A 26509-nucleotide genomic window follows, 5' to 3' on the forward strand; every position below is an offset into this window, starting at 1 on the left:
ATTTGAAATGATGATCCAATGCTTGGGCAGGAACTCCCAAAAGGATGGAACAATCACTACAATCAAGAAGGGTGACATAATCAATAACCAAAAATGGGAATTACAGCTCATCTACTTAAAATATGATGATGTGATTGAACAAGTCTGTTCCATCACAACACGAATAGTACACATTCAAATACTCTCGCGACAGCATTTCACAAGAATTTCTGAGGCACTGAATCGAAATCATCCAAGTCGAACCTTGGTCTTTCTCTTCCAATCTGTACAGGAGCCATTATACAAGATTTGAGATTCAGTCAGTTGCAAGGAGGGAGATATGATGATAGTTTTCTCACACTCACCTTAGCCAGATATGCGGGATCACATGAAATACCTTCGTCAATTGCACTCAGTTTCTTTGCCAGTGCCATTACCCTGCAGGTTCTCCTCAATTAAAATTACAGATTTCACGCTTAGATGAACAGGTGCTAAAACAAAATTCTGTACCTTTGTATTGACGAGTCAATGTGTTCAATCATCTCACAGGATTTGTATTGCTCGGGATCCTCTTGAAAACTAACCATCCCATCTTTTTGGTTGATAGTAGCAAAGATCTCCCCATCTTGAATCTAAAATTAACAAGAGAACAAGTGAATTCAAATGCAAAATATGTTGTAACCTGAGATCTTCTTAAGAGTAATTATACCATTTCAAGAACATGCATCTCCGCCTGCTTAGAGTGTTCTAGTTGAACCGAGTTTGCTATATCTTGAAGTGACAGGGTCAAGTAAGTTTGAGTCAATCTCTGGATATTACGTTTGGATAAAGATGACAAAACTTGCTTGACCAGTCCGACATTATTGTCCTGCATGAAAAAAAACACCTTTTTTAGTACTGTGATTGGCTCTGTCAAGGAAATGCCAGACAAGTTCATTCCTATGAATAAACTCTTACCAAACTGAAAGAAGAATTGCAAATCAAAGTATCTATATTTAGTAATGATAACGTTAAAAACAATAGGAAAACAAGCGCCCCCCACCTCCCTCTCTCTTTTTCTTAATTTGCCTCCATTATTCTTCCATCAAGGAGTAAAATTACAGCCAGTAACAACTATCGTCAGTATAGGTTCACAAGTCACTGTGGTACACAGAAATGTAGCATTTGGCTGATACAGCTTTGTATCAGCCTGTAATGGAAATGGACACTTATAAACAACTACGACATTATTCAAGCCATACTACTGAATTAGAAAAAAAATCATTTTTACTCACATACATATGGATCATATGGATCACATACATGAATAGGACAAAGGCTCCTAAACAAGGCAAATCTGGTGCTCTATGTAACAATTTTTGGCTTTTATATACCCATTTAAACGAGTATCTAGAATGTTTATGAGTAAAGACATGAGTTTAACTTATAATTGTCAGATATTATGGATTAAACTTATGACACCTACATTTCTGATGACATCATTTTTAGGTAAACATGCACTAGAAGAAAGCAGGCATTGCTTACTAGATTTTCTTTTTATGAATATTCTCGTCTCCTATCTTGATCAGTTCTCTCTCTTCTCTCTGACTGATGAAGTTTCAAATAAAAATACACATTTTACATCCAAAGTGTGCAGAGCTTCTGATGCAAAAGACTAATGTTTAAAGAAACGAGAAAATGTTGAAAATTTGAGTTGTTAGTGTCGCATCATCACTATCATCACAGCTTTCTCTCCAACTACGTTGGTCACAACATGACTCGTCCTCCTCAATTATGCTCTATCTTTTGGTAGCTTCCTTCTTGATCAGCTACCTTCAAATGTTTCTTCACCAATTTAGCTGAATTTTGTCTAGACCTTGATTTTTTCTTTTTTGAAATAGTAATTTAACTAATCTTGTTAACTAAATAGGCCATAACATTTTTTGGATATTTTATAAATAATAAGCACAATAGTTTGTCGATGGGGTAAAAAGAGTTCTACCATTCTATAGTTGGACATGTGATCTCTGTCACAAGTTAGTTGTCTAAAATAGGGATGGCAAAAGGGTGGGTTCAGATAAGCTGAGACCACCCAAGGGTGATAATTTTATCCAATTATCTAATTACTGTGTGTTTTGTCCACTTACAAATGGATATGGAACAAAAATCCTTAGTGACTAGAAGATTCGAGTAATTTTACCCATTTACCTCTTATTAAATGAAATGGAAATGGATAATGGTTAAGCCATACAGATTACCTGATTATCCACAAAAATTATAGGAGAATTTTGTAATTTTAATTCAATAGTATGGAAACTTACAAAACCATTGCATTCTCTCCTTAATCCCTTAACTAATCTTATTGCCCTCCTTGCCAACTTTTATTCTACAACTCAGTATATGTCATGTATGAAATAATATTTGAATTTTTTTTATACAAGGTTTGAAAGAGGGAGGGTGGTGTCACCCCCTGTCAGACACATAGACCAACATGGGGGAGGCACTGCCCTCTCCCTCTCAAATCTTTCAAAAAGATCAGGAGGGAAAAAAAGAAGGGAGGGACTAGGGGTAGCATCGAGCTCGGCTCAAGCCTAAAATCGTTATCGAACTCGAGCCCAAGAATTTTAACCGAGTTCGAGCCAAACTCGAGCTTCAACATTCATTTAAAACGTTTTAAAAAATACATGTCTCGAGTTCGAGCTCCAACATACATTTAAAACTTTTAAAAAATACATGTTAAATAAATTATATATAAAATTATGCATACATTTTACATAAAATTGGGCATACATTTTACATAAAATTGGGCATACATTTTACATAAAATTAGGCATGACCTCTACATAAAATTGAGCATGTCCTCTACTTAAAATTGGGCATAAAGGTGACATCGAATTGAATTGAGCTCGAACATACCGAGCTTGATTTAAATATTTCAAACTAGAGCTCGAACTGACCCTAGCCTCGAGCCTAAAATTGTAATCGAGCTCGATTCTAATAATTTTAACCGAGTTCAACCTCGAGCTCTAGCCGAGTTTGAGCTTAACCTACATTTAATACTCTACATAAAATATATGTCAAATAAATTATATATAAAATTATGCATACATTTTATAAAAAGAATGATAGGGGAGGTTCGGGATTGAATCTCGATAATGGATTAGAACACACTAATATTAATCTTTTTTACCCCAAATATTGTCTAGCTTCTTTTGTAATTTTTGAATCTGGCCATAAATTTACTATGGCCTCCTTAGTGCCCCTGGTTGAAAATTTATATTCTAGGAAATACTAGAAATATTTTTCCTAGGATACATATTTCTAAAAAAAAAAAACCTTTAAATAAAATCTTATTACTATTAGTGACTTATTAGAAAATTACAAGAAATATTTTAAAATTTTCTTAGGAAAGTTAAATGGACCTCTTATTGCCTCTTCTAGGGAAATAAATAAAAATTAATAATTAATCTAATATATTACTATACTTATATATAAATTTTTAATCAAATAAAATGTCAGGAATCTGATTTCCGACGCCCACGTGTCGGCTCCTTCGCCCCTCTCCCGTCCCTTTCTTTGTTGTCTCCTCTCATGCTTATCCTTTCCCTTTTCTCTCTTTATTTTTACTTCCATTTATTTCTTTACAATATTTCTATCCCCTCTGTCCTATTCTCCAAAAGTCCAATCTCTTTGGGAGTTGGGTACTCACCTATCCACTTGAGCAACAATGATGACGTGGCTATGTGCCCCTCCCCCCTTTTGTCCTCTCTACCCGCCAGCTGGGCTCCCCGTCGCCTCGTCCCGTATCCGGTTTCGTTTTGTCTCGGCCGGTACACAAACTTTCTCGCTGGACGGACCACAAGACACTGAGGGCTTTTTGACACACGTCGAATTTTTAAAGAGAAACGTGTAAGATAGCACGAGGACGGCAGCAACGTTCGGACACACTCCCCCATGGTTCCCACATCCCGCCTGATATTTGTTTATTATCATTAGTCGAGAACTCAAGAGCAGTGGCGGATTTCTCAAGAGGTCGTACGAGGACGGGAAGTGGATAAAATCGGCCTCATTCTTTCTTCTCTCCTTCTAATTAACACTCGTCTCTGCGTGAAGGGAAATTATTTTTCCTTGTCCTCTGGTTTCAGCCGAGGACGAGGGACGATCTAGCGGTGCCAGCGAGGAACTTTTGTCGGGGATAACGGCTGCGACGGAGGCGAGGGCGACGATGGAAACAAAGGCGAAGGCAGACGAGGGGGAAGAAATCGAGTGGCGGCCACAGAATCGGTGGCAACAAAAAGGCAGAAGGAGGCCGGTGAGGCAGCTGTCGACGATGACAGAGCCGGCCACAGCAACGGACGGGATGGGCTCGGCAGTGACGAGGGGAGGAAGAATTTTCCCCCCTCGCTCCGCTCAGTGCTCCAGCTCTTGGTCCCGCTCCTCGGTCCCGAATCACGCGTTGCTCGTTAAATTAACGAGCCGGCTCGCGAGCTTTTGAGTCGAACCTTGATTCAGTCGAGCTCGGCTTGTTAATTTAAAAAAAGCCGATCCCGGATCTCGAACTTGGCTCGAGATCCAGGTATACCGAATCGAACCAAGCTGGAACCGAGCCAAGCTCGAGCCGCTCGCGAGCTGGCTCGGTTCGAAGCCACCCCTAGGTGGGACCTATCCTCCTTCAGATGGCCAATCGGAGAGAAAAGAAAATGAGTGGGCCTTCCCCCTTCTATCATATGAGGGGAAGGGGGAAGCCCCACCCCTCTTTCTCACAATTTTTTTTTTATATATAAAGATCAGGGAGAAAAACGATACTATGTAAAGGGAGGAGGAAAGAATTACTTAATTTTATGTCTATTGTCATTATCTTTTTATTAATATTACTTGTTTTTATGAATACTTTGATTTTTAATATTTTTTTAAGAATTGCTTTACCCTTTTATTTACCTATTTACCCGATTAACTGTGGGTAAATGGGTAAACAACTGAATAACAAAATAGCTTCTCCACATAACAGATGTAGGCTAAATGAAATGAGTAACATTACTCGTTTTGTGTGTTACCCATTTACACCCCTAACCCCACCTAGCAACAGGGTGGAGAAATTAACCCTTCCGTGCCTCAAGATGCCTTGCCACATCCTCAACCCCACTCTATGTGTGTCCCCAACCGTGACTTACTGCAGAATGGAGAGAGAGCTTTGTCCTCTCTACTCCAGCTCCTCTTTTCTAGACGACAAGATAGGAGAAGGAGAGGGAGACTCCCTCCCCTCGTCTCTACATGTCTGCAAAGCAGCAAAGGTACAAGTCTGTGAAGCGAGAATAAGGAAGCCTACTTGATTTGAGCACGTGCAAAGAGGAGGAGAAAGCTACATTGCCTCCCCCATCCTGTTCAAAAGAGAAAGACATCCCTATCTCCACACATCTGTCCATGAGATGAGAGTTAGAAGGTAAGTGCAAAGGGAGCCAAGGAAGCATGGGAGCTCTCCTTGCCTCCCTCTCCACACACTTGTAGAGAGGAAGCAAGCAGAGGGAATTCACATAGTAAGGAAGGGAGGGAAGCTCCTTTCCACCCTTTCTGCTTGCACAAAGTAGTGTAGAGGAAGGGGAATGTTCCTCCCCCTCTGAACTTGCGGATGCTTTGTTGTTACAAGAGAGGGAAGGAGGGAGCAGCGTTGAACTCTTTGTATGAGTGAAAACAAGGCAGGGAGGCTTACCTCCCTCCTCTTCCCCCCCCAGTTTCACTCTTTGTCACAGGGATCTGTCCCCGCGGGTTGGACAGAAACTTGTCCCCACACCAAACCCTGGTGGCTGATTTCACTAAACCAAGTCTCCACCCTTCAAGGTGAAGCAGCACCACGCATCTCCACATTAAAAGAGGCAAGAAAGGCAGGTTCCCCATTTACTTATCCTATTATGACCCCTAATCTGAGCAAAAGAGAAGTAAATGTCAGAGAATAGTGCCACTTAGTTTAGGCTTGCAAAAATCAGGTGGGTTATTAGTTCAAGTGGCCCCTAACTTCAACTGGTCATTCGGGAGGAAGCAGTCCGACTTAAACACAGTATCACAGTGAATGAAAGCCCTTTTTGTTTGTTCAACGACCCAATGTGTGTTCCATGTGACCTATGTTTAGTGTATGTTCTCCATGTCTTGAGCGAAGTCTGTTTTTGGCACGATATGAAAGGGAGCCTTGGTGGAAATATGCCCTACTATTCCATAGTTGTACATGTGTTCCACGTCTCCAACTAGCTTTCTGAGAGTGAGATAAGTGACAGTGATAAAACAAGACTACAGAGGATTCAGTTCAGATTGTGCTTATTAGCTAAGAAGATGCCTCTTAACTACAAGCTAGACATTTGGAAAGAAATGGCCCAACTTTAATGAAATTGTTTGGGATTAATAGGTCCGTAACTTAAAAAACCCTAAAGGTCCAACTATGAAACTTCCCATCAAGGATGAGGCCAAAAACTCCCATCTACAGCATCAAAGTGATTGAAAGTCACCTAAGGCCGTGTGGTCTGATGGTATTCTCTTTACAACCAGGAGCATCAGGTCGCGACTTTGAATCGCGCCACGCCCTCTCAAAAAAAAAAAAGTGATTGAAAGGCAATAAAAACCTACGCTCCAACTCCTTGATAAGGTTATTAATAAACCAGATAGTACATTTCTGTATATTTCATTTGAGGCCTAGAAATAAGCACCATAAGAGAAGAAGGCTTAGCTGAGCTGAAGTCAATCGGACCAACATCACTTGGTTGAGAAAAAGAGAAAATGAATGTACCTGCCATTAATTGGCCAGACAGGAATAATTAACAAACATAAAAAAACAGAAGCCACATAAAATGTCAACTCTCCTGTAACTTAACAGTTAGATCCAGCTCAAATTGATTTGAACTAGTTGTTAAATGGGTAATCCAAACACGACCAGCTCATTGAACAGGTCAGAAATGTGGACCCAAACCCAAACCATCCAGGTTCTTGTTGGCTTTGGATCAAGCCATTTAAAAATCTAAAAGTTAAAAAAATATAAAATAAAAAATTTATGAAAATAATGAAAAATAAGAATACGAATTTTTGTAAAAAATACTGGCATACAAATTGCTTCAAGCATTGAAAAATAAAAGAATTGGTAGTTTGGCCCGATTCAAATATATAGAACAGAACAGACTGTCCAGTTCATACAATTTTGAGCAATTAAACGGGTACCCATCCGATCCTGGCCTCAGACCTGAACCCAACCTGATTAATAATTGGCTCAGGTATATAAAACCTAAGTCTGACCCATTTATAACTCAGGTTTATCAAAAAATGACTCTGGCTCAAGTCAGGATGAAAGGCCGGGTTGTCATCCCTAAACACTTAGTGAGTACACAGTGGCCAAGAAACTTTTCAAATTTTTTGTTGACCTGAGTGCTCAGAAAAATTTCATGAGTCGGAATGAGAGTTCTTTACAAGAGTCACATCCAGTCATGAAAGTTACAATGATCAAATCTTTTCTTTTATTAATTTTGCATGACATGAAAGTTCAAATATGTATTAGGTTGAACAGCTATGAGGAGAGATACTGAGATAAGTTCATTGCCATATTGAATTCCAACTTGCATATTGTTAAGTTGGGTCCAAGGCCCATCCCAAAATGACTAACCAACTTAGGAAACCTCTTTTCCAACTAATAAACTCAAGATCTTTCTACTCAGTAACCCATGTGGGACTATTCCTTAACACTCCCCCTCATGTGTAGACCCTCTTTTGTGGCTCTACAAGTGGATAATTTAGGAGTAGACAGCTAGATATAGGCCTTCTTTTGTGGTTCTACATGTGGATAGTTTAGGCGTAGGCCATCTTTTGTGGCTCTACAAGTAGATAGTTTTTAGGTGCAGGCCCACAAATGAGTACTTGCTCTGATACCATGTTAAGTTGGGTCCAAGGCCCATCCAAAAATGACTTGCCAACTTAGGAACCTCTTTTCTAGCTAATAAACTCAAGATTTTTGTACTCAGTAATCCATGTGGAACTATTCCTTAACACATAAACAAGACAAACCAGATTGTTCTCTTTCTATAGTATGACTTGTAACCTTGTCTTAATGTTTGTCTTGAGCAATGATGTTGTGAAGATTCCACATTGTTGAAAAGTAAATATGGAAAAGTCTTACATGATTCTCACAACAAGAAGTCTCACAAAGCCAAAATTAATATAGTGGAGTCTTACAGGAGTCTCATGGGAGGAAGTCTCATAGAAGAGTCTCAATTAAGGTGTTTTAGTTATGTTAGTCTTCTATTTATGTTCATATGTTCAATTGTGCTAGGCCTTATCTTTTAGTGTTTAACTCTGGGTGTAACTGGGTTCCCCGATTATAAATAGAGGCACATTGTACCTAACTTACATCGAGTCCAGTTTTCCAAAAAATCAACATGGTATCAGAGCGGATTATGTGAGTTGACTCGGTCAACCCACAAAGATAATGTGATTCTTTTCTGATCCATCATCTCTAGTAGTTTAAGTTCGCATTCTATAGTTTTTCTTTCTTTTCTTGTCCCAATACCCGTTGTTTTCTTTGCGTTCGCACCTCCATAATGAACTTTTCATATTGTAAATTACATATTCACAAAAAGATCTTCGAGTCTCCTTTCCAACGCAAACAAAAGTTTGACAGTCAGAGTTTTCAACAAAGAGAAATCGATATTTGAAGCAACAAAAGTCAAATTGCAAAAGAGGTACGAGTAGCAGCAGAAAGCTTCAACTTTCGAATAGAGAATTATCTATCAAAAGATAGATCTTTAAGTCTATTTTTTACCTATTAAACCAATTCTCAATCTGAGTTTTCTAGAGAATGATATCAATATCGAAAGAGTCAATGGTCATGCTCACCAAAGAAGAAAGAGTACTCAGTTTGGCAAGATTACGAAGTCTGAAATCTATCAAATTATTTCTCTCAAAAGAAGTGTATTTTATGGAAATAAATACATGAATGAAAGGTGTCGAAGTCTAGTTTCAAAAGGAGAAAAATTCATGTGAATCTAATCTATGTGTAAGGAGATATTCACATTAGAGTCGGCAGCTGTCAAGCTACAGAATGAAGAAAATAAAGATGTCATAACATATTCAAGAATGAAGCTTTTTATGTCAAATTAGTTTTCAAATTACAGCTCTTTGAGTCTAGTTTCTTAAACAGCAAACAATTTTTTATTCTGATCTATATTGAGGGATATATTGATATCAAAAGTACTAAAGGTCAGGTCTGCCAAAAATCTCTCCTTTTTCCTATTTTCTCTTCTATTATCTCTCCATGTATTGGCGTGAATTAAGTTTCCTTTTCTCCTAGAATTTTAGTTTTTTAGCCAAATCTCTCTCTAATTAGAGAGTTTTGGCCAGAATTAATCACTCCATGATGTGCTTGTTCAAGGTATGCAAAAATTTCCTACTTCGATATTGTTTTCAAGTTTTGGATTTTTGTTACTTGGTTGTATATCTTACACATCGTCAACTTCAAAAATTGTGGTCATCCCCAAAAAAATTAGGTCAAATTTATTAAGTTTTACCATTATAGTCTCCCCTAGTTTTTTTTTTTAAAAAAAGAAGGTCATATTCTAGATTCATTTAGAAGTATAAGTATTGCATAGTTGCTCCTTCCGGTTAAAGTTATTTTATCTAGTATTTCTTCAGTTTATCTTCTTGTGTTATCATCACTTTAGAGCAATACATAGACCCACTACCTAAAAAATATAGGAGTGTGCCCAACATCCAGCTTGAGTCAAGTCTTTTATTATTTACCCAAGAGGTGATTTGTGTTTGAACTGCCCTTAAAAAGTAAGTAGTCTCTTTGTTAAGCCCTAGAGTTGGGCAGTTTTTTCGCCTTTAAAATTAAGCAGAGTGTGTTTCAAACTATGACCATTTTGGCTGGTGTATAAAGCTTTGCTGTATGGCTAGAAGTGATTTTTTTCTCCCACATTGTGTTTTGTCCAAGCTGGGTCTTTATATTCTTTTTATCCCCAGCTTGAGTGGGAGAAGTAGAAGAAGAAGTACAAGAAAAAAGTATTTTGTTCCACATGTTGTGGTAATTTTTATGTGACCAAAATATTCAAGAAAGGGGGAAAACAAATGATGAAGATTTAACACCTATGAAAAAAATTTAGCCAATGAAGATTGTAGACCAAGAATCCTTTTAATTACAAGTTGAAATTATAAACTCCAGTTTGAGGGGGAGTATTGAAGAGAAAATATGAAAGAGTCTTACATGAGTCTCACAACAAGTCTCACAAAGCCAGAATTAATATGGTGGAGTCTTACAAGAGTCTCATAGGAGGAGGTCTCACAGAAGAGTCTCAATTAAAGGTGTTTTAGTGATGTTAGTCTTCTATTTATGTCCAGTTGTTCAATTGTACTAGGACTTATCTTATAGTGTTTAACTTTAAGTGTAATTGGGATAAGGGTAATTTAATTGTAATTGTATTCTACTCGTTTCCTCTATTATAAATAGAGGTTCATTGTACTCAAATTACATTAAGTCAATGAAGTTTTTAACTTTTCCAGAAACTCGACACACATAATCCAAGGCCCGTCATAAAAAATATAGCAATTTACCACCCAATTTCAGTAGTTCAGATGAAAAAATAAGTTTTTAACTTTTCCAGAAACTCAGACACACATAATCCAAGGCCCGTCATAAAAAATATAGCAATTTACCACCCAGTTTCAGTAGTTCAGATGAAAAAAGAACGTAGTTGTAAAGCCACAATGTGCCCTTGGAGCAACATACCATATGAATAAATGAATGCAGAAGACGGGGAAAAACACTCACACTTTTGTATTTCTCCATATTCACTTCAAAGCAAGTCTCCAATTCCAAAATTTTACCAGTGGCATAGCTGGTCGCCAAGTCAATGTAAGGCTGCAAAATAAAAAGAAGCATTTACTTGATTGTTCAACTTGAAATTTCAGTAAGCTGGATGTTGAACAACTTTTTTTCTGCAAAAATTACTTGGGAGTAGCTCTTCAGATTCCTATGAGCCACAGAAGATGTATATTTAGGGAATGCAGGAACCTGTACCAAAAAGTTCCAAGACTTTACTAACTAAACAAATGGATCTCAGAAAACAGCATAGAAATATTTGGCTTAAAACCTTTTAAACTAGAACTAACTATACAGTTTGCAGTACAATTAAATGTCATTTAAACAAGTGCTAACAAATAATTTCTTTGCGTGTTTCAAGAGATGAGCCTTTCTAAAAGTCATTTTGGACCCTAACCAAGAAAGTGAAAGAACAACAGAAGAATCAAACACACCTGCCCATTATGAATAAGTGACACGAGAATGTATTTCTTATATGCTTCAATAGCAATAGCATTCAAAGATGTCATGGGTGCGGTGACAACCTGAAGTGAACGTAATTACTTTTGTTAATCTAATTCCATAGACAGTTGATATATAGGAATAGTGGATAAAAGAAAGAGAAACCAACGAGTTTAATTTGTTCACAGACATTATGCAAATACTCCAAGGCTTTACGGAAATTCTTTAGTCCTACATTTATCATTCCCCTGTAAAAATAAGACAAAAATATGGTTAGGATCATTCTTTTTATTTTTTATTTTTTATTTTTTTCCTTCCATATCTTCATGATTGGAATATAGTAAACTAAATGTGATAAACTGCCTAGAAGAGTTTTCCATACATTAATCTGAAGTAACTGAAAGTCGCAGAGCTTTCCAAATGGTCTTAATAGACAAATAACTGTATTTACTTTACTTTTTGATGCCTGCGCACTATAATATGACGTGTTATTGTGCTCTATGTGCCAATTAGGGTAGCCTTCCTAACTCCAAAGAGCAACAAAGTATGGCTGACATCACAGAATGCAATGAACAGTCGAGAACTATAAGATTCTCCTAATTAGGAAATTACAGTACATTGAAAACAAAGGATTTCATTTAACAAACAAAAAGTTGTTATGAGAAGAGATTTTGGTTAATTCAGGGATTACAACCAGAACATAGTTTACTAAGGGCACGACATCACCCAACCTTCAGTTAGTTTAAAAGTCAACTTTCAGTAAAGTTAAGGCAGAGTAGTGTAACTGATCAACCTCCACAAATATCTTTTTTTTTTTTTGCTTGCTTGAGTTTTGTAAACTGTCTAATTTACGATATTTCTTTTTCCACTAAAGGCTTCCAAATATGACACCTAGGAAGACCTAGACAATGAAAGTAGCAGGAGAATGTCGTTCAGGTTTCATCTGCTTCTCTGATCCATCTTTTTTCTTAAAATAGCAACTTGTTTCAAATTAAGAATGAATTTTTTTGAGTTATAACAGAAAATATAAGTAAAAACAAATAGAGCTCATACATACCCTTAGGGGGCAAAATAATCTGATTCAGAATATGACCATCTTAAAGACACAAAATTAATGCATGGCTGTCATTTATCATACAATGGGTTAGACGCCAATAATTTATGTTATTGTTGACAAAGTTAGACTCAAGTCTAGTAGAGGAAATGTTGCTAAAATTGAATGAATTTCTTCTTTCTTTCTCTTATAAAGATAGTGAGAAGCAAACTTTTATAAAGAAGAGAAAAAACTACTGGGAAATGGCAGCACACTCTCGGAGAAGCTAACAGCATTGTGAACTCACTGGCTAAGGAGGAGGTTTCCTGCCCCTCTCTTGGAGCTGGAAGATCCCTTCCCCTGGTTGCAAAAGAATTGATATCACCTACTGTACAAATTCTTTAACAATTTCAGCTTGCCCATATAATAAAGGAGCCAATTTTTTCAAAAAAAAAAAAAACAGACAAGAGAAAATACATGAAACTCCCTAAGGTGCATTACAATGGAAAAAAATTAAGAGAAAAACACAAGAATTTCCTAACATTCAAAATAAGATGGAACAAGTTAATATAGCCAAATGAGGAACTCGGCAATATTTGCAATACCTCTTCGGATATGTTTTAGGATGAATGACTTAACATAATGAGCTGAAGTCATCAAATACATATGGAAATCAGTTCTCCTTTTCCTAGACATGTATCGAGACAGTTTGCAGTGTAAGGACAATGAAGGCTTTAAAGATATCCTTATTTCTGATTCACTTTTTTTTGGACAGGATTATCCCTCATTTACTTGAATGCTGCTCAATTCACTGCCAGTTTTTTTCTCAAACATAACTCACCTTTAAGAAACTGTAATTAATGAAAGACTGAATTACCCACATAACCCTGACATATGACATATACCCATAGATGTTAGGTGCTTCGGACTAATAGTTACATATCCTGCAAATTCACCAACAATACATATGTACCCTTGTATTAATTTTTGTCAGCCAACTCTAGCCATGGGATAAAAAAAAAGTTACCATCATAAAATACCATAAACAATACTGCCGGTTCTCAATAACACGGGCCTATGAGTTGCAGATTCACTATAGGCCCCACAATAGATGTGAAACCCACTTATAAATCCTAATTGAATAGAAAAATATATTCTCAGACATGATTATTAAGTCAGCCCACAACAGTTGACTGGGCTCATATGAAATGCTTATTTCCTATGCACATATTGTAGAAGAGTCATTACATCATTTTGATGATGGGAATGTCTTTTTTCATGCCATGGTTAGAGATAAGTAACTGAATTAAAAAAAGACAGGTAATTAAACCTTAAACCTTTAAAAACGTGAGTTATATGAATCAATTTCCACCTGGTGACTGCTTATCTGCAACCCCCCCCCCCCCCCCCCCCCCTCAACAGAAAAAAAATAATATGAAAGTGCTAGAGAAACCATGGATATCAAATCATAAATAATGACAAGCAGATATGACACATTGCTAAGCTCCAAGTTATGGAGTTCATACTATCATGCTCGATGAAAGCAGCTGATATAATCAACCACTCACCCATAATAGCAGTAAAGAAAGAAGTCCTTTGGCTGGTCAACCTCAATAATATCATCCTCCAAAACACTTAAACCAGCTTTGTAGCACTTTGCCAGCAAACAAAGAAGAAGAAAATCAGGGTGTAGAGAAGTTAAATGTTCTGGTGAAGATTGGAGTTTACGAACAGCCCCTCCCATAGGCGAAATGCCTTGAATGGGCACTTGAAGAAGCATAACTTGATCCTTCAACCTCTTACAGACAGATATAACTGCAAAGTATAAGTCAAGTATGATTTTCTTAGGGGAAAAGAAAACATGTAAATAAGAGAACGTTTTTTTTTCTTTTAAAGTGAAGAAATCAGTCGAACTGAAAACTTCAGAACCATGGCATGCACAAGAGGCTTATATTTTGGGTAAGACAAATCTGATGTTTGTCACTGAAAAACACAGTTTATACATTTTTCAGGTGCCAAACGTATCTGCTCTGCCTCACAGGTCATGATAAATCTTGCAATACACCGAACAATTTCACCAGCTTGCTCCATCGAGATTGGACCAGATGTGTATGCTTCTCTGTCAAAAAGCAGGTCTCCATTTAGAGGAAGAAAAGCATGACTATATGATCATCTTAACAAAAAGAGCACATTTCAAAAGCCTATATCTGTGGGCCCTGAATGCTGACAAACAAATTAGCCAGATGATTCAACAACCCAATCAGTTTATGAAAAGAACAACTGACAATTATTGCAACTCCAAATGGTGTTAACCATCAACCGCACTGCTAGTGCTGTCCAATTAGTAGTTATTTTGCATCATGACTTCCCAACAATGAGAACCTTCCAGTCTAGGTTGAAGGAGCACAAGATGTCCAAATTTGTATTCTAAGTTCCTGGAGTTCACTCTATACTAGATTTTTTTTCCTTTTTTGTACACACTATGTTTTCATTACATAAAAAATGCAAAGAAAATGAGCATATGCCAGATCTAGAGGCACTAGAAAAAGAAGATACAAGGACCAAGGTCAGTACTAGAAATATCTTACTTCTTCTCTTCAACACAGAGAATATCCTACTGATTTTCTCGATTACCCCATTGCATCAGTTATATACCAAAAACATTACAGAAACAGTGACATGCAAATGCTAACTATACTACAGTTCGTAAGCATCATTTAAGGCAATTCTGAGTATGATAAGATGCTATAATTCATTTATAATAACAATAATAATAATAAAAAAAAAAGTACGATAAGACGAGAGACTAAATCATGCAGCTGCTCATATACATGATCAAAAGCAAAGCCGAAAACTCAGCTTAAACAACCAGCTCTAAGCAGTAAAAGGAACCAAAAGTTGCTCAACTCAACCCCTTTCCAGCTCCAAAATCACTCAAGTACAAATATTAACTCCAAAGCTCAGAAAACATGTAAAGCTGATCTTATGATACTTGTTGTTGTTGTAATCTGATAACATGAAAACACTAGGAAGAGAAAACTGAAGTTGTATTACATTTTGTTCACGATTGCGACATGCATAACTGTCCAAGATGTACTAATTGTATACATAATATTAGAACACTTGAATACAAAAGGGACAACCTCTAACTGGTTTGCAGCCAATTGTACATATAATGGGTGATACAAAAGTTTCTTATTTCTAAATTAAAACTCCTTTTTCCTCCCATGATGTTTGGAGCAAGAGTTTAACAACTGGAAGATATAAAACCGAAACATGGTTAAACTGCCTACTCAAAGAGATCGTACATGTCTAAACAGTAAAATATTCAATTGAGGGGTAAAACTAACCAAAGCATAAAAAGTCTAAACATCGTTGATATCCTACAAACAATGTGGAGAACTCCTACTGGAGAATACTTCCTAGCGACATACGTAACTCTGCGAATAACCAAAACCCTCTACAACCATCACTTAAAAGCAGTATGGGAAATAATTGAAGAGAACCGCCTATCTGTAGGTGTTTTATTTACAGAAACTGATAAACAGTGAGAAAGCCCCAGCCTAGAACCCTAAGGAGACACACGCTTAGACACGAACAAGAAATGGAAAACAACAAAAAAGACGACAGATAGAATCAAGCGGTTAGACGAGCACATGATTAGATAACACGGCTCAAATGATCCGAGTAATAAAACCCAAAACACGATTCTCAGAATAGCACCAAAAACTACCATTGAGCATGAAAGAGAGGCGACGAGGATGGTACCAAAGAGAATTTGAGAAACTTACAGGAGATACAAATATCCGAGAGAATGCTTGGAAGGATCTAGCTGCTCGAGAGAATTGGCTAACCGATTCACATGAGAAAGAAGAAGCTCTTCAGCATGATTTAAGTGCGTATGTAAAGCGTTGATGTCCTCGGGACTGCTCGAAAGGCCTTGAATCTGAGCAATGAGAGCGTCGATGGAATCCATTGGCGAATGCGAGAGGAAAGAAAAACGATTTTTTTTTTTTCTCAGCGTCCGATTGAAAGAAACCGGCACTGTTGTCTTGGAGTCACCCAAGTAGAGACAGAGCTGGACTAGAGCATGGAACGTGGCGGTCGAGCGAAGAGAGCTTTGCCATGTTGGTTGCGGTCCACCGAAGCACTTAAAGAGCAGTTTAGGCCTTGATTTGAAGCTTCTATGTGTCACCTATTAAAAGTGTTATGTGACATATTATTGAGAACTAGAAGTAGCCCCTTCAATCCAAAAGCTACTTTTAAGCTTTAAAAAACCATGCCAAATGCAACCATAGTGTGGTACTTGACAACTAAGGTGGGTCCGTTTACAGATACCTAACAGATACTTATTTTCTCTAAAAAATTTTTTTGGTAATTTCACTATAAATTCACCCGGCTTTATTTTCTCGAAATCCCCTCGCGACGAAGCCGCTCCATCCTCCGCCTCACTCCCATCCCAAGTCTGCAATCGTGCTACCTGCGAGTCGAATTCTTTGCCCACCAGGTGCGTTTCTCTCCCACCCTTATCATGTCGCTTCATTTTTTTTTCTTTACCTTTCAGCCGGACAGAGCTTCCCGGTGAGGGAAAGGGGAAAGGGGAAGGAGCTTCCCCGGCCTCTCGCTCTCCGCGATGGAATGGGAGGGCGGAATGCGCCTCCCCCTCTCCCTTGTTCTCCATTTCCCCGTTTTGTTCTTCCCTAGCAGGAAATTAGGCGGATCTCTCTCTCTCTCTCTTAAACCACCTTTCTGTTTTGGTGCTCTTAGGTTTGCTTCTGTTTTTTTTTTTGTGGTATTTTAAGATAGTCAAAATGAGCTTAAAATGTGACTTGGTTACGCATGAATCAGAACTAGCTGGTATAGACTATATTCAACTCGAAAGTTGGAATTTTTTTTATTTTCATTTTTATGTTAATATGTTCATCGTAGTGATGCGTTGGTCGAAGGTTTGTATTTGTATTTGATGCCTCTCCCCTATTTATGACTTCAACAAAATAAAAACTACAATCATGTCATTGCTCCTTAAAAACCGTTGAAAACTACGGGAAACGACTTTCCTAGAAAATAAATAACTAAATATAACCTATTTAAACCTTCCAGCATTCTGATGCATTACAATATTTAGTATTGTGTTATCAGTGATTTCTGTAGTATGTACTACACTAGTTTATAACTGTTTTCTTTATCAGCTTCCTAGATTCATATAGTTGGATTGTTTGTGCTTGTCATATAAGTTTATAATGTGTTTACCAGATACAAGTTGAACTTTCAAAAAAGAAAATTATTGAGGAGGGCCCTGGATTCAGGGTTGCTACCTCAGCCTGAGTTATTTCTTATCTCACTGCTGATTCTGCTGAATACATTCACTTAATTCTTGGCTAAAGACTAATGTCTGCATGTATGAAGTCTAGTTGTTCATTGCTTTTACAAACAATCTGTAGTAGACACTATCTTGAAGAAGAAAAAAATGATTGTTGACATCCCTAGTTTCCTTTCCTTAATCTGGAGACACCGTGATCAAGAGCTATGCTGCTCATGTCAATTTTGTAAGGACAAGTAGAATTCATTGCTGCTGTCGTCTAGCTGGCTTTTGCTGGAGTATAATATTGATAGTTTTCTGCTGCATGGTTTACCAGATATAGAGATGAGGAAAGGCATACACCCACAAATGCAATGGATCTCTTATGTGACTCAAAGTGGAAGATTGATTCAGGTAATGATGACAAGAATACATCATACAGGTAAAGTTTACCATTTTAGAGCTAGGCGTCAGATGGCCCAAAGCGTTGGCCAAATTGCAAAGTTTAACCGTCGGTATGGCAAGGCACAAGAAGAAGGTGAGAAATGATCTTCTCTTGATTGGAACAATGGCTTTTTGTGGGCTTCCAAAACAGTGTTGTTGATTTTTTTATCTATGCTTGAAGTAAATTTGTCAATGAATTGGGTTTGGTGCTGGAGCTAAATGATATTCTCTTAATTTTCTTTCATGGTTCTCGTCTCTTTTCTTTTTTCTTTTTTTATTATTGGGTACAAAACGATCCTTGTGTTGATTGTGGATAGAAGAAGGTGATAACTTCAAAATCTTCAACTGTGTTTTTTTAGCTTTGTTAACTTGAAAAACCAGAGATCTTAATCATAATAAGTAATGCTAAAGGTCTAAGTCTATATTTATTTAAAGGAAATGATATATAAAGCACAGGCTCTCTGCTCCTGCATAGGTTTTCTTCATAAATTGGTTAATCATCTAATTGGTCTTGGAAGAAGCTATGTCAAGTTTCTGAACCCTGGTTTGCTGTTAACCGGCACAAGTTTGGCATTTTGACAAATAAATCGTTTGAGTGTTCAAACTGATCTAAAATCCGATTGGCATATCTCCTAGCACTAATCTGGAAATTGCTGGGCTGTTCAAATTGATCTCAAGTCTGACTGGTATATCTCATTGCACTGATGCTGTCCTAGAGGGGACCGCTAACTCCAATCGTGATGTGGCACTATATGGCACACTACATCAGTGAAACAGATGTTTCTTTTTCTCCCTTTGTTTGCTTTCCCCCTTCTGTGTAGCTCTTTCTCGTGACTGTTTCTGATGCTGCGCTTTCTTTTGTTCTTCTTTCCTTTCCTTCCCTTTCTCCTCTCCATATCTCTCCATCTCTTCATCCCATTTTCTCCTTCTTCTATCTTTGCTCAACTTTTCATTCCTGCTGTTCCTTCCACCTACTCTTTTATCTTTCCTTATCTCTTTTATATCTAAAACTGAAAGAGGCCGACTCAATAGGAAAAAAATAAGGTGGGGCCATCCCACCATTCTCCACAGTAATCTTATAATCATATAATAGAAAACGGTGAAAAGGGTCCTTCATATGGTGATCTAATAGGGAAGCTTCTACCCTTTTTCTTTCAATTCCAGTTGGTTATCAAGGGTGATACCAGTTTCAAGGATAATAAGATTGAGGTAAGCGCTTTGCAAGTTTCATATGAATAAAATTGAAAATAAAAATTATAGTTAAAATATTTTCAGGTAAATAGTTCCAGAGATTGTTGAGATGGTTAATGAAACAAAATAACACCTCTGCAATTTCGTTTCACGAATCGAGCAGAAGGTTGGGTAGGTGGACACAAATTGACAAAGTAGCTTCCAGTTCAATTTTTTTTGCTTCATCTTGCTTTAAGCTCAGCGAAAAATATTCGTGAATTTATTTAATTAAGCTTTTTATTATGTACAGAAGAAAAAATGACAGAGAAAAGGACCAAGTAGAAGAAGAACTATGGCCTAGCACACTTCTTCGGATAGGATAGGGGTCATGGTAGCTTTTTCCGTATCCGAATTAAGAAATAGATGACTGGGAGAAGGATGTGATGGCTACCACAATTTCCACAAGCAACCTGCTTTTTACTAATAGACGAAGAAAAAGATCATCCACATTGTGATGTGATGTCAAGGTTACGCAAACATTAAGTGCTCACTGCTATCATGCAAGCATCAAATTTATAAAAGTCATGTTTTAGCAACAATAGTTCAGTGCATATCAGAAGGCAATCCGGAATGAACAATGGACTGTATGGTAATGGTTTTTCAGAAGCTAGTTGCTTACACAGTATGAACTTGGGATTAAATTTTCTTCTCAGCTGGTGGTGGAAGAGTCACTGTTTTCCTTTTCAGATTCTTCCATCTTCAAGAAACTGTTTCAAAAGTGAGAAATATATTTCAAAGCAGGTGAAAAATAATGCAAGTTTCATTTCCGGATAATACAATGCCATTAGGAGAAATCAATATTCAGGTCCCTGTAGATTCACTTGTGATAGATCAAGATGTTTGACAACAAATAATCCTTCAGATCACAACGTACTACAGAAAAAATAAACAATACAAATGTCACAAGGCACTTGGCTAGGGGTAGTAATGTGTACTCAGTACTTCGATATAACCATGTGTAGGCGAGATATCAAGAGCGAACTGATCAATAAACACTTTTCAACAGACATAAAAACACATTCTATACTAACGAAGATAAAGAGTTTTTTTTTTTTCAATCATGACTCTTTGTAACAATTAAACAGGAAAATCAATATCATAGAATCTGACTTAAGTCACCAAAAGGTGATTGAGTGATTTACTGTTAAGAGCCAAAGTTGTTAGCTGACGATGGATTTATACCATCAAGTGTAATGCAAATGATTATATTGAGCAATATAAAACTCGGTTGGTTGCAAAGGGTTATATTCAAACATTTGGCATTAATGTGTTTTAAACTTTTTCGTCTATTGCTCGTTTATCGTCTATTCGTATTGTTATCTCAGTTGAAGTGAATCAAGGGTAGCCCCTACGTTAGCTAGACATAAAAAAAATGCCTTCTTATATGGTGATCTGAAAGAAAAGGTGTATATGAAGCAACCTTCGGGATATGTTACTTTGGGAGAGACACATAGAGGATGCAAACTCAAGAAGGCAATTTATGGGCTAAAGCAGAATCCGTGTGCTTGGTTTTAAAAATTCAGCCAGGTTGTGATATCTATGGGATTTTTGAGAAGTCAAAGTGATCATTCTTTGTTTGTAATGAAGATGTTGTCTTTCTTTGTTTGTAATAAAGAGGTCATTTGGAATCATGGTGCAATTGATTTATGTAGTTGATATTATATTATCTGGGAGTGATATTTCTAGCATAGAGGATACCAAATCTCGTTTGTTTGCACATGTTCAAACTAAAGACTTGAGGCCGTTGAAATATTTTTTGGGCATTGAAGTGGAGAAAAGTAAAGGAGTTGTAATGATACAACGCAAATATATAACAAATATACTTCAGGAGTACGACTTGTTGGGAGTAAAGCCAACTGATACACCAATGGAAGAGGGACATGATCTCCATAATTATCAGAGTGGCGCAGTGGAAGCATGATGGACCCATAACCCACAGGTCCCAGGATCGGAACCTGGCTCCAGTACAATGTAAAAGTTTAGATATGATGGAGGAAGAAGAGAGAAACGAGAAAAAAAAAAACAGAGAGAATTTGAGAAGAACCAGAGAAGGCTTGTACCCTTAGCTCTCTTAATGTGGCACTGGTTCAGCGCCTGACGCAACCCAGCACTATATCAATTTTGTTACTATATTAAACTTCATATTTAAGTCTCTGGTAAATAAAATAGAATTAAAGTATGCATTTGATTAATTAATTACTTTCAATTTTGTGAAAATATATTATTAATTAATACCATGTAAAAAATCTATCTTATGTTATTAATATAATATTTTTTATTCAGTAATCATATTTATTTTTAATTTACTCTATTGTATTAGTGATTTAATAGTGGTAATTAAAATATTGTTAACTCAAACACTTGGTTTAATTAACTTATTTTTATAATTAATAAAATTAATAGTTTCAAATTTCGAAGATGAAGATGAAGATGAACTTGTCCACACTAACACCCTATTTCGAAGATTTCGATCATGAACTTGTCTACACTAACACCCATTTTGAAGATGAAGATCATGTAGATACATGAGATGAAGATGAAGATGAAGATCAAATTTCCCATTTTGAAGATGAAGATCATGTAGATACATGAGATGAAGATGAAGATGAAGATCAAATTTCCAGTTTGTTGACTAACCCCCCCCCCCCCCCCCCCCCCCCCCCCTAAATAACTGATTCGGGCAGATAATTACAGAAATGACCCTATACACTTGATAAACCTTATCCTCCTTATATCTCCCAAACTATGTATCATATGTACATGAAAATATAACTACAAACATGACTTAACATGTTCTAACAAGATTACATAAAGAAATTTAACCACAGAGGTGCTAAAATAACCAAAATACCCTGTAGGATAAAATGACCAAAGTACCCCTGGATGTACTTTCTAACAGTGATTGAGTCCAGTTGAAACCAGGTCAACTGGAAGTCAAACCCGGTTGATCCACTGATGATTCATTAGATGTCATTTTAAAAAAAAATATTTAAAGAAAAGCCTGTTGGGAACCAGTGAGTCTATACTTGCCCCATCCTCTCAATTACAGAGAGATAGGGGGAAAGGAGGGGCACAGCCCCCTCTGTCTTTCTTTCTAGAGCTGGTAGAGGGGCTTCCACCCTCTCTCAGCATGTCCCCAAGGAGGGCAGGGAAGACACCCTTGCCTTCTCTTTGCATGACGTTGGAGAGGGCAGAAGTTCTTGCCTCACTAAGAGAGAAAATAATAATAGCTATTCCCAAAGTGGACATTCAGGGTGGAGAAAGTCATTATCCATATGTATATTAGTGTCAACTGCAGTCAGTCATAGGTTCTCCATTGAAGTTGGTTCACAGGGGTCATCATAATGCCCCTTCATGGATAGCTTTAGTTTATGCTGCGGTCACCATGGCCCAGGTTCCAAAAACTTTATGAATGACTCCAAAGGGTGTACATAGTAATCCGCAAAAAACACATTTCCACTAAATATTTTCAAATGTATATGCACATGATTGATCTAACTCACTTATCTCTCAAACATATAGAGATTCCATGTGCACTGAAGCATTAAAAATGCAGATGCCAGAATCTCATCTGGAGCCAAAAGTAAAGGCAAAGACAGTCTTTACTAAATTCATTCACGAGACTTACCCCTGACTCCTTGCCCAGCGTTGTAGCTGATAGAGTTGTACCGTCTCATTGGAGACATGAGAAGCAAGAAGCAGGTAGTTGCGTGGCTGCACCATCCACGCAAACCTCATGACAAGTACAGAATAAACACACAATACTGCAGAACAATTGTCATAGTTAGATTCCAATATAGCCTCAGCAATTATTTACAGAAGTATATTTCACACTGATATTTTAACCTGTGGTCATGTTGCCAGATATTAGTTCTGGCGGTTTTTGTGTATCCACCAAACCCTGCAAGCCCAAGCGCAAAGAGTGAGAAGGTGAAAGCATCATCAACTACACCAACTTTATATACACTTAAAATGTGGAGAAAAAACACTAAATAAGTAATCTTGCCACAGCCAGTAAAACCTCAGTGCGTGCCTAAATTATATCCACCAAGTTTATAGTGAGAAGGTGAAAGCATGATCAACTACCACCATCTTTATATACACTTCAAATGTGGAGAAACAACACTAATAATTAATCTTGATACAGCCACCAAAACCTCAGTGCATGACAAGTTCTATTCACCAAGTGTTACGGCTCACAAATTGGATTCATCAGTCATAAATCAAGTAAAAAGAGGAAGGATACTCAAGGGACAGAAGAGAAGCAGCTATTTCTATGATAGAGCAAACATTATCTGATATGGAAAATTCTAAGAGGCAAAAAACAATTTCTATTTTCATCATCATCATCATCATAGCCTTACTCATGATTCATTATGCTCAGACAGTTTTTTTTTTTTTTTAAAAGATGTGTTTATATTAACAAGAGAAATTACAGAAGAGAGAACATATCCCTGATAACCTGCGATTGTAGGTTTATCCATGTTGTTTTGCTTTCTTCTACGTCTTGCCAGTTCCTCCAACAAAACAGAACCTTTCTAACCAGTCATTATCAGGTCTTTGTCAAATCTGTGAGATCAACCTCAACAACTTCTTTCTTGTTTATGGGTGACAGGACTAACTGTTTCATGATGCTGATTCTAATTTCCTCTTTTCAGGTTTTTCTGCACACAGGCCCCAATGTTCTTAACTTAGATGCTGTAAACCTCGGTAGATAGTCCCACGTGTTATCTCAAAAAAATTTAGGAAACGGAAGTACGAATAGAATCAAACTTGTGGTGGAATTTGAAGGCTTAAAAGGATGGAATGTTCGGCGCTAGCAAACCTTAGAAGTGTTAGAGTACTTTTACAAATTGAATGACCATTTAAGATTTTCCCACACATTCTACAGTTGCGGGTGAATTTGTTGAAAAGGTTAGGAAGGATACAGAGGAACTCTTAGCTCAGAAGTGGGAAAGAGAAATTATATCATTCTTTTTTTGACGAAGGTTTGTCAGTTTAAAAGAACTAACAAAAATATACAACAATAGACAGGATAAATGAGAAGCTATACTTTATTTTGGATGCAAGATAGATGAGTTGTCTAGTAAAAGGTATCATATGGAAGGGTGAGAGCTGACACTCTCTTTTCCACTTCTAAGAAAACACAGGAGTTAGTCATGTATAATGCATTAGACCATCCTTCTACCAAAAGTAGCAATGCAGCAAAAGAAGAAAACAAGATAATGTTACAAAGATTATACACTCTAAAAAACAGCTAAAAGGATAGTTAATACCGCAACAATGAAGCCCCAGTTTGCGACAGGGCCCCAAAAATGGGTTGTTTTTGGACCAACGGGACTGTTCAAGAAAGCTCGAAAGGATACCATCGCCAACTGTTTCCTGACGTATCTGAGCAAAAAAAGATGTCATAAACCAACTATAGATTTAATTTATTGATGAACCATCCTGAATGCGTTCAAATCAACAAGAGAAGTGTGAGCTGAGTAAAGGGAAACTAGAAAGCAGAAAGAGGTATCGATTTTTTTTTTTTTTGAACTAATGGAGATAAGAAAGAGGTATTGATAATGCATGAACCTGTACAAATCACTTCGTCAGGTTATGCATATAAAGCCTATACAAGCAAAAAACTCTGCAGTGATGTTTGGTATTAAACTCTTCAACGTTGTTCATCTTCAATCCAGTTTTACGGAAAACTCTGGTAAGAAATACGACAAGAAACCGCCTACAATCGCAAAATCGCAAAAACAGAAACATAAATAAAACGTGAATTTCAAACATTTGAACACCCAAAAGGATTAAAACCCACCTTAAAGCGCCAAAAGTAATAAGACGTGAGGACTCTTTGAAGAGAAAATACACCAGGAAGCAAAAAATCTGTCACTCGCTTATGGACCAGAAGCAACCGGAAACAAACCGTCTACTTTTTCTGAAGGAAATTTTACTAAATTACGCATTAATAATACATCAGCTTTGACGGAGAATGTAGTGCTACATCATCATGTCACATCCATAATGCATGTCACATAACACGTCATTACATCTACGTGTCATAAGAAACGTTATCAACGGCAGCATGAGCACTCCATATGGGCATACTTTTTTTCTCTTTTATTTCTTTTATTACTGATTTAAGTTCTTTTATAACTTTAAAAATATTTTTAAAACATTATTTTTAGGTTTTAAAAATCTTACATATTTCATTACCTTCTATTTAAAATAATAAAAAAATTTAGCTACTAATTATTTAAAAAATATTTATCTAATGTAATTAATACACTATCGATTTAAGATATCATTTAATTTAATACGATATTTTGTAAAAAATAATTAATTTTAAAAAAAATTATTTGTTGGTACATATTTTCTTACCGTCTTTTTTATAATAACAAATAAAAATTAATTTCAAAAAAATATTTGTTGGTACATATTTTATTACCTTATTTTTATAAAAAAACTAAATATAAAATTTTTATATTAATTAAACAATCATATTTTTCCTATTTAACACCTTTATAATAATGTATCGATATATAAGATTTTAAAAACTATTTTTTTAAATTGAAAATATCTTAAATTGATAAGTAAAGGTGTTAATCAGATTTGAAGATGATTTTTTTAATAATTAATATGCAAAAATTTTATATTATTTCAATAAATAGAAGGGAATGAAAACTATTCCAACAAATAATATTTTTAAAACCTTAAATAACTTTTTAAAAATAATTTTTTAAATTATAAAATGTGATAAACAGATTAGAAGAAGATTTTTTAATTAATTACTATACTAATTTTATATTCTATTATTATAAATAGAAGGTATTAAAACATGTATAGACAAATAAGATTTTATAAAACTAAAATAATTTTTATAATATATTTTTAAATTAGAAAGTATCTTAAATCGATAATGAAAGGTGTTAATTATATTTTAAAAATAAATAAATAATATAAAAATTAATATTTTATTACAATAAATAGCAGGTAATGAAACACATACCAATAAATAAGATTTTTTTTAACTAAAAAATTTCAAACTATTTTTTAAATTAAAAAAAATCTTAAATTGATAATGAAAGGTGTTAAATAGGTAAGAATATGAATTTTTAATTAATTAATATAAATTCTGTATTTCGTTATTATAAAAAAGAAGGTAATAAAATAAGTACCAACGATAAGATTTTTTTAAAAAAAAAGTTATAATTTTTTTTAAATTTAAACATTTTAAATCAATAATGTAAGGTATTAATTACGTTAGAAA

At 36.2% G+C, this 26509-nt stretch overlaps 3 protein-coding genes across 5 annotated transcripts; 1 reads left to right on the forward strand and 2 right to left on the reverse strand.

Moving 5' to 3' along the window:
* Positions 1-57: 57 nt before the first annotated feature.
* Positions 58-16372, reverse strand: LOC137944290 (COP9 signalosome complex subunit 3-like). Its single transcript, XM_068789937.1, has 11 exons — positions 16067-16372; positions 14279-14394; positions 13844-14090; positions 11433-11490; positions 11236-11325; positions 10931-10993; positions 10751-10840; positions 689-847; positions 490-611; positions 345-417; positions 58-263 (listed from the first exon to the last, which is right to left on the reverse strand). The coding sequence occupies exons 1-11, from the start codon at positions 16249-16251 to the stop codon at positions 198-200; spliced, it is 1269 nt and encodes a 422-aa protein (XP_068646038.1). The 5' UTR covers positions 16252-16372; the 3' UTR covers positions 58-197.
* Positions 16373-16684: 312 nt separating this feature from the next.
* Positions 16685-20649, forward strand: LOC137957991 (uncharacterized). 2 transcript variants are annotated; one of them, XM_068805232.1, is made up of 3 exons: positions 16685-16782; positions 17912-18112; positions 20574-20649. In XM_068805232.1, the coding sequence occupies exons 2-3, from the start codon at positions 17920-17922 to the stop codon at positions 20591-20593; spliced, it is 213 nt and encodes a 70-aa protein (XP_068661333.1). In that variant the 5' UTR covers positions 16685-16782; positions 17912-17919; the 3' UTR covers positions 20594-20649. The 2 variants fall into 2 exon arrangements, with proteins under 2 accessions (XP_068661333.1, XP_068661332.1); XM_068805231.1 differs by lacking the exon at positions 20574-20649 and adding an exon at positions 19499-19586.
* On the reverse strand, positions 19665-25159 carry LOC137957983 (mitochondrial pyruvate carrier 1-like). Of its 2 annotated transcripts, XM_068805229.1 has the most exons (5): positions 25058-25159; positions 24525-24639; positions 23095-23149; positions 22877-23012; positions 19665-19955 (listed from the first exon to the last, which is right to left on the reverse strand). In XM_068805229.1, the coding sequence occupies exons 2-5, from the start codon at positions 24615-24617 to the stop codon at positions 19898-19900; spliced, it is 342 nt and encodes a 113-aa protein (XP_068661330.1). In that variant the 5' UTR covers positions 24618-24639; positions 25058-25159; the 3' UTR covers positions 19665-19897. The 2 variants fall into 2 exon arrangements, with proteins under 2 accessions (XP_068661330.1, XP_068661331.1); XM_068805230.1 differs by lacking the exon at positions 19665-19955 and having other exon boundaries at positions 22873-23012.
* Between the last annotated feature and the right edge of the window lie 1350 nt (positions 25160-26509).

This window comes from Aristolochia californica, unplaced genomic scaffold (assembly GCF_029961685.1).
Source record: "Aristolochia californica isolate CCGP_79_NKW_82.1479 unplaced genomic scaffold, dmAriCali1.0.hap1 SCAF_1, whole genome shotgun sequence".
Lineage (NCBI taxonomy): Eukaryota > Viridiplantae > Streptophyta > Magnoliopsida > Piperales > Aristolochiaceae > Aristolochia > Aristolochia californica.

What these genes read in the sequence shown, in the direction of transcription:
- LOC137944290 (XM_068789937.1), bottom strand. Translation starts at nt 16,251, where the DNA reads ATGGATTCCATCGACGCTCTCATTGCTCAGATTCAAGGCCTTTCGAGC. An exon ending in ATATGGAGAAATACAAAAGT is followed by an intron (nt 848 to 10,750) that starts GTGAGTGTTTTT and finishes TTTTTCATGCAG; the next exon opens with GACAATAATGTCGGACTGGT. An exon ending in ATTGACTCGTCAATACAAAG is followed by an intron (nt 418 to 489) that starts GTACAGAATTTT and finishes GAGAACCTGCAG; the next exon opens with GGTAATGGCACTGGCAAAGA.
- LOC137957991 (XM_068805231.1), top strand. Translation starts at nt 17,920, where the DNA reads ATGAGGAAAGGCATACACCCACAAATGCAATGGATCTCTTATGTGACT. An exon ending in TGGCAAGGCACAAGAAGAAG is followed by an intron (nt 18,113 to 19,498) that starts GTGAGAAATGAT and finishes TATTATGTACAG; the next exon opens with AAGAAAAAATGACAGAGAAA.
- LOC137957983 (XM_068805229.1), bottom strand. Translation starts at nt 24,617, where the DNA reads ATGGTATCCTTTCGAGCTTTCTTGAACAGTCCCGTTGGTCCAAAAACA. An exon ending in ACTGGGGCTTCATTGTTGCG is followed by an intron (nt 23,150 to 24,524) that starts GTATTAACTATC and finishes TTGGGCTTGCAG; the next exon opens with GGTTTGGTGGATACACAAAA. An exon ending in ATCTGGCAACATGACCACAG is followed by an intron (nt 23,013 to 23,094) that starts GTTAAAATATCA and finishes ATTGTTCTGCAG; the next exon opens with TATTGTGTGTTTATTCTGTA.